The sequence below is a fragment of the Alosa sapidissima genome, chromosome 12 (assembly GCF_018492685.1).
Source record: "Alosa sapidissima isolate fAloSap1 chromosome 12, fAloSap1.pri, whole genome shotgun sequence".
Taxonomy (NCBI): domain Eukaryota; kingdom Metazoa; phylum Chordata; class Actinopteri; order Clupeiformes; family Clupeidae; genus Alosa; species Alosa sapidissima.
Genome location: NC_055968.1, coordinates 10098333 through 10110802, shown reverse-complemented (window position 1 = coordinate 10110802; position 12470 = coordinate 10098333). Strand labels below are relative to the sequence as shown.

The following is a 12470-nucleotide window of genomic DNA, read 5'->3' as shown; positions in this document are numbered from 1 at the left end:
TTACATAATCAGTAATCTCCAAATTCTGCCTTTGCTCTGTCAACACACTGTATGTTTTTTTCAGTTTGTCATTGAGTTGTAGATTTCTCCATGTCAAGTATGCCAAGCATCACAAAATATCATAAATGTTCCGTGATAAGTAAATACATTATTGTGAAAGGTATTATTTATTTTCTTGTAATTGTTTAAGATTTAAATGAAACGTTAGATTACTAGATGCTTGTGTTAAATCAAACAGAAGTAGGAGTCTCCTTGCACTTCATCATCCGCACTCACCTGATTAGACGCTGGTTGCGTCAGTGTGCTCTGGTAGGCCAGGAAAGCAGAAAGAGCAAGAGTAGCGTAAGAGAATATTCTAGGACCAGAGCTAAGGAGCACAGCTTGACCTATCTGTTTGTCCCAGGAAGAGAAATCACTCTGCATGCTAGCAAGCCTAAATGTCAAAGGAAAAAATTTGGGAAAGGAAAGATGGATTTGTCTCTTTTGTCCTTGTGCTGTTGCCGTAGGGCACCTGCGAGACCCCAACAACCAGCTGGTGGTGGTGCGAAGTCTGCGCGTCTGTGTGACGGGCATCAGCACACGCCCGCCCCATACCGCCACACTCCGTGCTGCCCTCACCAACGCCGTGGCCACCTGCCAGCCGCCCGACACGACCAGCGCTAACGTCATCACGGCGGGAGACTATGACCTCAACATTAGTGGTGAGTGTGCACGCATGCATACAGTATGTGTGTGTGTTTTGGCCTCTTTGTATAAATGTATGGCTGTGTGTGTGTGTGTGTGTGTGTGTAAGAGTATTTTATGTTTAACAGACAGCTAGCATTGTTTGTGTTTGTGATGTATATGAAATGGGAAGTAGGGACCTTTAGAAGGTGCATAATATGTATAGGAGACAAAAGAGAAAAGATTTAGCATCTCACACAAAAATGTTGGTAAAGATAATGACCCTTGTTTTAATAATTGTTTGTATTGTTTTCAGATATGAGCACTGCTATCATATGGTTTCTGTTATGATGCTTTTGCGTTTATCTGTGGGTTTCTGGTTATACTGACATTTCCCTTTTGCACATCTGTTAACTCAAACACAGCTGAAAGGCATACACAGCACATTACCCCTGTTAGCCTGGAGAGGGCAGCAGACTCATAAAAATGGGAGAGTGTCTAAGGGTTACTTTGGTTTGTGTGTGTGTGTGTGTGTGTCTGTGTCTGTCTGTGTCTGAGGATTTCGTTTTGTCTGACGTTCATCCCTTTTTATTTCATCTTTCGTATTCTTATGGCTTGGATGACGGGTAAGAGTTTTAACATACATTACACACACTCGTACCCATACTCACTCACTCACACACACACACACACTCACATCCGTGGTGCAGTGTGTAGGATTGTTTGTGTGCACATTTAATAACTTTGTGTGTTTGATCGGTCACTGCCTCCTGGGCTCCTCCATCAGTGCTATTCTCACACTGTGCCATGTCATGGAGAACTGATCACTGATGGTCAGGGAGTGGTTCTCCCAGTTGAAATCTCTTGTGTACAGCACATACATACATACATACATACATACATACATACATACATACATACATACACACACACACACACACACACACACACGGACTGAGTGTAGTTTTCAGAAACACACATATACACACACACACTGAGTGTGCTGAAATAGCATCTGCCTGAGTGTTTCTGGCCCACTGAATAGCTCAAGGGACCCAGGAAAGCAGCTGACTGTGTGTGTGTGTTCGTGTTCGAGTTCGAGAGAGTCAGTGTGCTTAACACACTGAGTAAAAGGACTTTCACACCTCTGAGTAAGCCCTTCCCCTTAACTCCATCTGTGTGTGTGTGTGTGTGTGTGTTTCTGTGCACACGTGGTGGTTAACGCAGTGCCTGGCTCTCTCCTCTCAGATCGCTCGTTAAAAGCGAGCGTGCCATGGTACTCCAGCTGGAGGGACACTCTCACCCAGCTCAGCTCCAGCAGTCACTTCACAGGTACTCACAGGCACCAGCAGGGGGCGTGTGTGTGCGTGTGCGTGTGTGTCAAATTTGTGTGTGAGAGAGAGCGAACGATGAGTGATTTGTGTGTGTGTGTGTGTGCATGTAGGTGTGTCTCAGTGTGTATTTGTGTGTGCATGTGTCAAATTTGTATGTGTGCGTGTTGAATGTGTGAGACAGTACGAGTCATCGTATTGTCATGTGTGTCTGCACTCTGCGATTGCCTCCCCATTTCACCTCCTCGTAGCGTAGCGCTCAACTTTTCTGCCCCCTCTCTCTTTCCGTAGCCAAGCCGCGTAGTGAACTCTCCTCTCTCTCTCCAGTTCCTCTCTCAAGGTGGTGGTGTTCTCGTCCTTTCAAAGACTCTATTTAACCCAGTGAATGACTCACTGCATGTAGAAAAGCAGAGAATCTCAAGTATTCCCTCAAACATCCACAGTCTAAGCTAAACTTTTCTCTGAAATATACATTCTGAATGTAATGGTCCCAGCTGTGAGTCATTTCACTTTTTTTTTTGTTTCTTCTTCCTGTTCCCTCCTCCTCCTTAACGTCTTCCTCTAGCCGAAACTTCCTCTGCCCTAGCCGCTGTAGTGCTTTCTGTAGGTGGCCAGTGTGCACAAGATAAATCTGGCCCGACTTCTGTGTCCACGATGTTCCTGTCTTCCCTACATGTGCTCACACACACTTTTTGTGTGTTTGAATGTGTTTTTCTTTCTAGTGTTGTCTGAAGATCTTATAAGTACTTTGTGCATATGTGATAATGGTATGACATCATTCCTGTTATCTACCGTGATTGGTGGATGTATGTAAAATGTAAAGTTGATTGGGTAGGTATCTCACAGCTCAAATCAGTGTGACGCTAACCGCTCTCAGCCAGTCTCCCCTGTCAGCCACCCCTGACATGCTCAGTGTTAATTCAAAACATGATCAAAGTTGTTGCCTGACATATTCCTCTCCTTTTGTCTGTTACTATTTTTATGACTGGTTTGTTTGACAGAGAAAAGGGAACAGGTTTATTAACCAGTTTTCGGTGGGGAAGTTGACATCTATATCCCACTTTCACAAACACTTCTTTCTATCCGTGTGTGTGTGTGTGTGTGTTCTTAGCGACGACCCCCTGGTTTGAAGCTTACAGGGAGATCTTCCTGCAGTCCATGCCTGGGTCTGAGCATGAGTTCCTCAGCCACTACCTGGCCTGTATCCTTAACATATGCACACCGAGGAGTCCCAGACATGAGGCACAACGGCAACATACAGCAAACCCTCAGATTCCTAGTGCTTCTTGTATGGCAGCCTTTGTAGTTAACAAAGGAAAGGAAACTGATGAGATTGTATATGCTTTACACGTGGTGTCAATGTAGACATGATGTTCACAAAACAATTTCCATGTGGCAATGCAAGATTTGAAAAATACAAGCGTATGTGTTGGTCTCATCTGTCACTTAATCACACACACTCACACTCTCACACACTCTTGCCACTCCTGCCGGGTCTGACATGCGTTCCTTGACCGAGTGTGTCCAGGCATGCTGGTTGTGTCGTCGTCGGAGACGGTGCCTCTGGATCAGTTTCTGAAGCTGTCCCAGGAGCAGCACAAGATCCAGCACAGCGGAGAGTACACCCACCCACGCTGGTTCATCCCCAACACGCTCAAATACTACGTCCTCCTGCATGACATTAGTGATGGAGATGAGCAGAGGTGTGTGTATGTGCGTGTGCGTGTGTGTGTGATGCCATACAGACTTTGCTATATATATATCCAGTTAACACTTCCGTTCAAAAGTTTGGAGTCATTAATGTAGAAAGAAATGGCTGATGTTTAAGCTGATCTATAATGGAGTAGTATGGGAATTTCTAAGTGACCCCAAACTTTTGAACGGCAGTGTATATCAAACGAAGTTTAATTCACTTGTGTTAACTAACTCCTGCAGAACTAAAGTAGTGTATGGCAGTTGACTCAGGCTTTTGGACCCCTGGCTATGAGATTTAGTAACCCACACACGCTTGAGCTCCAGTCACTGTGTGTGTGTGTGTGTGTGTGTGTGTGTGTGTGTGTGTGTGTGGCGGCAGGCGATTGGAGAGAGACGGAAGAGGAGCAGAAGCGTGGGCTGTGTGCTCACCCACATAATCTCCGGCACACACACACACTGTCTCTCTCTCTTTCCCTCTCTCTCTCTCTGTGTGATGCATGATGCTATAATTGAATGGATGTCTTACCCTAATGTCCTCACTCACCCTCTCTATTTCTCTCTTTCTTTCTCTTTTTACTCTCACTCTTTCTCTCTATCTCCCCCTCCCCTCTCTCTTTTTGTCTCAGAGCGGAGAGTGTGTATGAGGATATGAAGCAGCGGTACGGCTCTCAGGCATGCTACCTGCTCAAGATCAACTCCAGACAGGGAGGAGCTGTGGGCTCTGAGGAGCAGATCCCTGACCCCTGGAGCCAGTACCTGCAGAAAACACACACACAGGTATGCACATGTACACACAAGGGCTGCAACTGGCCCAAGATTATGTTCTCAAGTGCCCTTTTTGTTTTCACACACAAAATATGCATAGTTTACTGTAACAGAGGAGTTAAGTAAAGCTGAACATATTCAAGTTTAACTCATTGAGTGCCAAAAACGTAATATTACATTTTTCCTTCCCATGCGTTGAGTGCCAAAAACGTAATATTACGTTTTTAGCTTTTTTTTTTAATTACGAAACTAGACACTTTAACACACCTTATATGTGATTTTGGGGACTCTGTGATGAATGGAAATTAAATATATGACAATCGAAAACTCATGAAAACGCACAATCTGGACATTTTATCTGGACATTTTATCATAACTCGGTTGCTGCTTTGGGTCGAATCACGCATGCACGTCAGGTCAAAACCAGGCCATTTTCGTGGGTCTATCACTAGGTGACAGTCTCGCCAGGTCTCGCTGATCACTTCCCGGAAAGTTTACACAAGTAAGTAACAGGCAACACTTCATATTTCATGAAAGACGTTATATCTCCATTTCTAGAAAAAAACAGTGATTTTGATGAAAACTAACCACTGTTTAGCTTAGGATTTCTCAGGAACAGAGGCGTGTAGAAATGCACGGTTTGCACCCACCAAGAGGTTAAAGTCTCACCTTTTAATCAAGCCATTGTATGTGTTCATAGCTATAAGACAGAATATGCTGTGGCTGTACAAAAATCAATGGTCTAGATTGCTGGCACTCAAGGACAAAGCTCCCGAAACCAGCTTGGCATTCAATGAGTTAAGAAGGTGCAATTAAAGAAAATTGAGAGGAGCTACACACACACACACACACACACACACACACAGTGCTTGCAGATGGTATTTATTACACACACTCCACATACACTCCGATAGCCAGATACAGCCTCAAACATACTTATTGGACAAATTATTTCTTTCTTTTTTTTCTAAATATGCTCTTTGTGTGCGTTTTATTTGTGTGTAGGAAGTGTTCGATGATACCGCATCTACCAACAGCATTGATAATGACCTCAACAGTTCTTCTAAGATGGACGATGGAGACACCCCCACTAAAGGTGACCTCTCACCCCTTGGGCTTTGTAGCTCAGGCAGTAGTAGGTGGAGAACACAGCATAGTGTGCTCATGATTCCATATAGAAATTGGAACAGTTTACAGAGGGGTTCATCTGGTTGGCTCAAGAGAGAATCAAATGTTTCAACTACATGTATGCACTGTACTTATGCCAGATTCAAGACTATTAATTCCACAAAAACAATTAGACAACAGGACGGTATTTATAGATGTGCACGTTTGTTCTATAAAACACTTTGCGCACAACTTTCAAAAAGCGCCATAAAAATGGTAGTGGACCATGTGCGTGCCACATTCAGGAGTATGTGTTGTTTAAGTTTGTGGCCTTAATAGTGATCATTAAGTTTATTTCAGTTTCAATTTCAATTGATTAAGAGTGCACAATTACCATGCAGCATGGTCCCAAAGCACTTTCAAAAATGGAACATAATCAAATAATTACAAATAGAAATAGAATTTGCTGTTCTTCCTCAGATGGCATGTCCAACAATCTGGACGAGCACCCTCTCCAGCTGGACCAGTCGGCGGAGCCAGTTCTGCCCGGGCAGGGGGGTGAGTCACTGGAAGGCGAGGAGGCGCGTGACCCTAAGCCCGGCGGCCCCGGAGGAGGAGGAGGAGCGGTGGCCCTTCCATCGTCCAGTGGCACCCATGGGGCTTGGCTCACCCTCACTGACCACGACCGCATCCGCCAGTTCATCCAGGAGTTCACCTTCAGAGGCCTGCTGCCCCATATTGAGAAGAACATCCGACAGCTCAATGACCAGGTGGGCACTCGCCGGCTCGGCTATGCGTGTGCACACACACCCCACGTAGTGACCTGATGTGGATGTTTGTGTTCACACACACACACACACACACACGCACAGGTGCACGCATGCAGGCACACAGACACAGACACATGCGCACACACACACGCACTCACGCACGCACTCACACTCACAGGGAGATGCATCTAGGTAATCTTTTCCTGCTTTTCCGGTCCACTTAGACTAACACACCACTCACCATTATTTTGCTATTAAAGTCCCTCTTTTTCGGCTGGAGCCCTGGCATATCATTTGGCTGGAGGAGAGCGAGTGGGTCTGAGTCTGACAACAAAGCGAATTGGTTTGTGAATGAATTGGTTTTTGAGAAAAAGTGTCTGTCATTTCTGTGACAGTGGCCGTGGTTATTTTGTGTATCCTTGAGTGCTCACATTGTCTCGTCTTATCACTTTGTCCCTTAATTGAGCGAGATGTTTCATGCAGCGCTCTTCACAAATGCAGGGAACTTCTGTCACAGTTAGCTACAATTACTGACATTACTAATAAAAGTGTTGTAGTTTTGCAAGGTGTGTGTGTGTGTGTGTGGCAGGAGTGAGGGGGAGAACAAAAGCTCATTATATAGATCTCCTGTTCTCAGTAGCCTCTCCGCTTCATGATTGATGACATGAATTTACTCTCAATTTGAACAGCTCTTGCGCCCGTCTCTGCTCCTTTCTCTATTTTGACTTTGCTGTGTCTCTCTTCCTCCCTTTTACTCTCATTTCCACCACCTTTCTCTTTCTTTCTGTCTCTCTCTCTCTCTCTGTCTCTCTCTCTCTCTCTCTCTCTCTCTCTCTCTCTGCACTCTCTTTTCTCAGTTTTGACTTTTCTGTGTCTCTCCCTTTTACTCCCATTTCCACCACCCCTCATTCATTCTTTCTCTCTCTCTGTATCTCTCTCTGTTTTGACTTTTCTGTGTCTCTTCTCTTTCAGCTGGTATCTCGGAAGGGCTTGAGCAGGTCGTTGTTCTCGGCCACTAAGAAGTGGTTTGGTGGGGGGAAGGTCCCTGAGAAGAGTATCAGTGAGCTGAAGAACACTGCTGGACTACTGTGAGTCATACACTTGTACGCTCGCTCACTCACTCACTCACTCACTCACTCACTCACTCACTCACTCACTCACTCACTCACACTGTGTGTATGCACGTCACAGCAAGCAACTTAATATTATATTATGATTATGATGCAGAATTTGTCGTTGTTTCGAAGTCACATTTTCGATACAGTATACCTGTAGGTACTGCAAGCCTAAAATTCACTGACAATATTGCTGATGCGCAACAGGAAATAACATTTTGAAAAGGAGGTCAAATGTTTTTTGGGTGCTAATTGACTAACAGGGTTCCCGCGGATCCTTAAAAAGGCTTAAATACAACTTTCTGTTTTTAAGGCCTAAAAAAAGTCTTAAATTGTCGGGGCCGTCTTGAATTTTCGAAAGGGGGGTATTAAATTTGCGTATATGGGACCGCCAGCGAGCCCGCGAGTGCAAGAGAGCGAGTGAAAGGTCTCCATCCATCCGGTTTTGTGTATTTAAAACGCAATTGTATAAGTGACTATATAAGGCTACGGGAGGAAGTGTAGTGGTTGCAGAGTAAAGATGTTTTTCACAGGTGTGGTTAATAAAGGTGTGAAAACGGTAATAATATGTACAAATATGCCTGACGTTTTCGTGGTGTAGCCTAGGCCTGAGAGATACGCAAGTAGCCTACATGAGCAGTAGAATGAGCAGGAGAAAGTTGATAAGCCAGTTAGCGATAGGGTGACCATACGTTCGAATTTAGGCCGGACATATGGATTTTAAAAGCTCTGTCCGGCGTCCGGCGCAGCCTCAAGCCGGACACTCATTTGTCCTCCTTTTTGAAGTTGCACTAGGCATCTAGATCTTTGCTCGGACGCAGCATGGTTTCACAAACTATGGACGCGAAGACTGCTGGTCAAATTATGCGCGGTGCTTCTATCACTCGTCTGATAATTTGCTGCCCAATTTATGAAGGAACCACGGACTGACAGAAAAAGAAAACAAACGTTTTCGCAATCAGGAGGAAATACTGTACACGTTAAGTTGATCTGTTTGCATCTTTCCAGCATGTTGCTGGCTTAGCCTAGGGTAGAAAATATCTGTCTAAGTTATAATACCTGGAATATCTGTCAGCAGCTTGCTTGCCAGCCTTTCCCAGAAGGCCTACTTCGCAAAAGTTGTGAAATATAGCCGCATATTTTTTTTGAATGTCGGTGACTGGCTACATAAAAAAAAAAAAAAAAAACGTGCGTTCATAATACATGCGTGCTTGAGATGAGACCAGCAGTTTTCAGCAGTATCCGAGGAGGACCTGTCAATGTCAATGGTTTTACAATGTTTCAGTCAAGCTTTGGTTAGTTTAGATACAACTGGTATGCAAAATGTAAAGTAGTGGATTAACTTTAATTTGCTGTGCTGCATATGGGACAATAGATGCACATAGTAAATTATATAAAGTAAGCCTATTTAAATAGCTTAGTCTAACTTTGAAAAAAATATTGAAGGGAATCCAGTCCAGTGCACATGTCTTTGGCAAGTAGTCTAGGCTACTACAGATACAGGTGAAGAACAGTCAGCCTCAGCCAGTAAGCACAACCAGATATGTACAGCCAGCTTCAAAAGCAAGCAGCCCCAGACCCTTAAATTGGGCATTTATAGCTGTGAAGGTAATTCACACACAATTATTTTTCTTTCGCCAAAATATATTTGGTAACTTCTATAGACATCCAAAATGGGGTGGGGTTAAAATTAGTAGAAAAAAATAAACTGTTGCATAAAACAATTTTAAGTTATCGTATGTATCTTTTTGCCGTGGTATAGTCTTAATTTTTTCCATTTAGATGTTTTGAAAAGGTCTTAAAAGTCTTTGAATTTGCACTTGGAAAATGTGCAGATACCCTGGACTAAACTGACATATGGTCCACTATTTAAAGGTATACTATGCAGGTTTAGGTATATTTGGCGAGTTTAGAGCTCCCTCTAGAGTCGCGAAGTATTTATGTTACTCTGCTATTGTAAATAGCAAACTGACAAGGTAATGATTCTCGCGAGTTTTGGTGGGGCGCCACTCTTGGAAGTTGCTTAGCTGGTTTTCTCGGTAGGTACTCGCTACGTCTATGCTGTATAGCTATGCTAGGGGAACGATTTGCCTATTACAAGTTCGTTTACCATCAAATTGGTTTCATAAAGGTGAAAATCTTGCATAGTGTGCCTTTAATAAGTTTGTGTGGGAACTTATTTGAAACATGCTCCACAGGCAAAAAAGCCTACTGTTTATTACTGTTAAAGACTACATTCGGTACACATCTGTATTGAACATAACGTCCTGTACCTACATGGCAGGCTTGTGCAAAATTCCAGAATTGAATTGAAACTGGCTCTTAAATTCCAATTCAATTCTTGAATTTCACTTGCATTTCAATCGAGGTAGCAAACAGGAAGCAGAATTGCAATTCGAACTGTCCACAACCCTGCTACACGGTTGGGTACGAATAGGTGTACCTTTCCACCCCTACTCTGAAGATAATGTTCCCCTGCTTTGGCTACACAGAGAGGGTTGCAGGTCTCTCTGGCAGGCATGCCTCACTGACACGCGAAGTGTGTGCTGGTGCCTTTTATGGTGTTGTTCAATAATAAACTGTTTAATCTAATCAGTGATGTTCTTTGGCAGAAAGGGTTCTTTCATTAGGCATAAAGAAGCACTCTTCATGTTTTAGATGTAGATGTTGTTTTGATTATTGAGTATTAGGTGTGAAATACAATACAAATTAAAAATGTGTGGTCAAGGTAAATGCACTGGTCAATCTGACTGGTGTGAACTGCCTTGACCTGGTGTTCAGCAAGTAATGGGCCATGAGATTGCCTCCCTCTTGGTGCAGGCTGCAGTGCTGGAGAGTGCCGGTGTGCTGCTTTCTGTCGTCGTGGAGATCAGAGATCCACAGACACATTCGTTATTGCAATTTAGCCGTAATGAGTATGACATTAGTGACACAGAGAGAGCATGTGACTTGAGTGTTGCTCTTGCTAATGTAGTACGGGCCAGATTAGAATTGGCGAGGGTGTCTACTTTGTCCATCTTAGATTGGCCTCTTTACTTGTCCAGATGTTTCCCTAGAAGGTGTGGAATCTATGATGGACTCAGAGCCTGTTAAAACTGACCTCTGACCCCTGTGATGTTACAGCTATCCCCCAGAGGCGCCAGAGCTCCAGATCCGTAAGATGGCCGACCTGTGCTTTCTGGTGCAGCACTATGAGCTGGCCTACAGCTGCTACCACACCGCCAAGAAGGACTTCCTCTCCGACCAGGCCATGCTGTATGCAGCCGGCGCACTGGTAAGATGCATATCCACACACACACACGCAAGCAGACACACACACACACACATACACACACACACACACACACACACACAGGCAGTCAAACTCACATACATATGTTCAGATACACCCAAGGTTGAATGGACTCGCACAAGCCTGCCATTTATGTTTGTAAACTATACATAGACAGTTTTATTGGACACACAAACCCAGAAATCAACAATATTGCATTCAGCCATCTAGAACAATAGAAGTAGAAATACAACAAGTGCAGGTGCACTCACACATACTTGTACTTGTATGTCCTGACAGCAAAGTAGAACTTACGTTCCGAAAGGGACCTACCCAGACACACGCACATGAACAGCGGCACAATCGCTGTAGAGAAATACAAGCTCACAAATGAATAATTTCACATATGATGAATGTGGCCTCCATCTTCTCTGGCTCGATTCCCTCTGCTGTAATGAGGAAGACATGGCTCTGTGCTTTTCTAGGACATCTGAGTGCACACACTCGCACACTTGATTCAATTGAAATTACTCTTGTTCTCTCCTCTTTACTCTTTCTTTTCTTTCTTTCTTTCTTTCTTTGTCTCTCCCTCTCCGGCTTCCCTTCTGCAGGAGATGGCTGCGGTCTCTGCTTTTCTTCAGCCTGGAGCCCCTCGACCGTATCCAGCACATTACATGGATACAGCCATCCAGACGTACAGAGATGTGTGCAAGTACGGCATGGACTCATTCACAGACCAACTCACAGACGCGCGCACACACACACACACACACACACACACACACACACACACACACACACACACACACACACACACACACACACACACACACACACACACACACACACACACACACACACACACACACACACACACACACACATTCACGTATCTATATCTATTGGCCTGGCCAGAATTCATTTGAGTATACGTAGTGTACGTATTTGACTGTTGAATTTGTCAGAAGCTACCGTATGCACATTGAATGAGGAGCATCATAACTTGTTTAACATAATATGCTAAATAGCGTTATCCAGTTTTCTTGTGTGTTGCATGACTTCTTTTGTGAGGACATTTTATGGACAGAGTGCTGTGGTACACAGGAACATGATGCTGGCCGAGCGCTGTGCCCTACTGAGTGCTGAGATTCTGAAGAGTCAGGCCAAGTACTCCGACGCTGCTACACTGCTTATCAAGATGACCAGCGAGGTGTGTGTGCGTGCACATATTTTGATGGCTGAGACATTTTTTCCCCCTTTACCAGTGAGAGTTGATGAACCTATGTCCTAAGCCTAAAATTTTGAGGGAAGTTTACAGAATGCAATAATCATGTTGGTTATGTTTTTAAAATGACACTAGATATTTGTCAGTGACCTGCCCACTTAACCACCAAGATGTTGAGATGACTGGTGTGGTTTTACTTCACATCTGAGGGATCAATTCAGTATAAATGGGGCAGCCGTGGCCTACTATTTAGCGCTTTGGACTTGTTACCGGAGCCGGTTCGAACCCCGACGAGTAGGCACGGCTGAAGTGCCCTTAAGCAAGGCACCTAACCCCTCACTGCTCCCCGAGTGCCGCTGTTGTGGGCAGCTCACTGCGCCGGGATTAGTGTGTGCTTCACCTCACATGTGTTCACTGTGTGCTGAGTGTGTTTCACTAATTCACGGATTGGGATAAATGCAGAGACCAAATTTCCCTCACGGGATCAAAAGAGTATATATACTTACTTACTTACTTAAATCGTCATAA

General features: G+C 44.3%; 1 protein-coding gene across 1 annotated transcript in view; it reads left to right on the top strand.

The window, feature by feature from the left end:
- trappc8 (trafficking protein particle complex subunit 8) overlaps positions 1 to 12470 on the top strand; it is a 42415-nt gene that overhangs the window by 5287 nt on the left and 24658 nt on the right. Inside the window, exons 2-11 of the mRNA XM_042111612.1 lie at positions 507 to 701; positions 3106 to 3195; positions 3523 to 3697; positions 4316 to 4466; positions 5460 to 5550; positions 6042 to 6331; positions 7304 to 7419; positions 10570 to 10720; positions 11329 to 11429; positions 11822 to 11927. Of these exons, the coding sequence (XP_041967546.1) occupies positions 507 to 701; positions 3106 to 3195; positions 3523 to 3697; positions 4316 to 4466; positions 5460 to 5550; positions 6042 to 6331; positions 7304 to 7419; positions 10570 to 10720; positions 11329 to 11429; positions 11822 to 11927 (1466 nt within the window). The remainder of the gene's footprint in view (positions 1 to 506; positions 702 to 3105; positions 3196 to 3522; positions 3698 to 4315; positions 4467 to 5459; positions 5551 to 6041; positions 6332 to 7303; positions 7420 to 10569; positions 10721 to 11328; positions 11430 to 11821; positions 11928 to 12470) is intronic.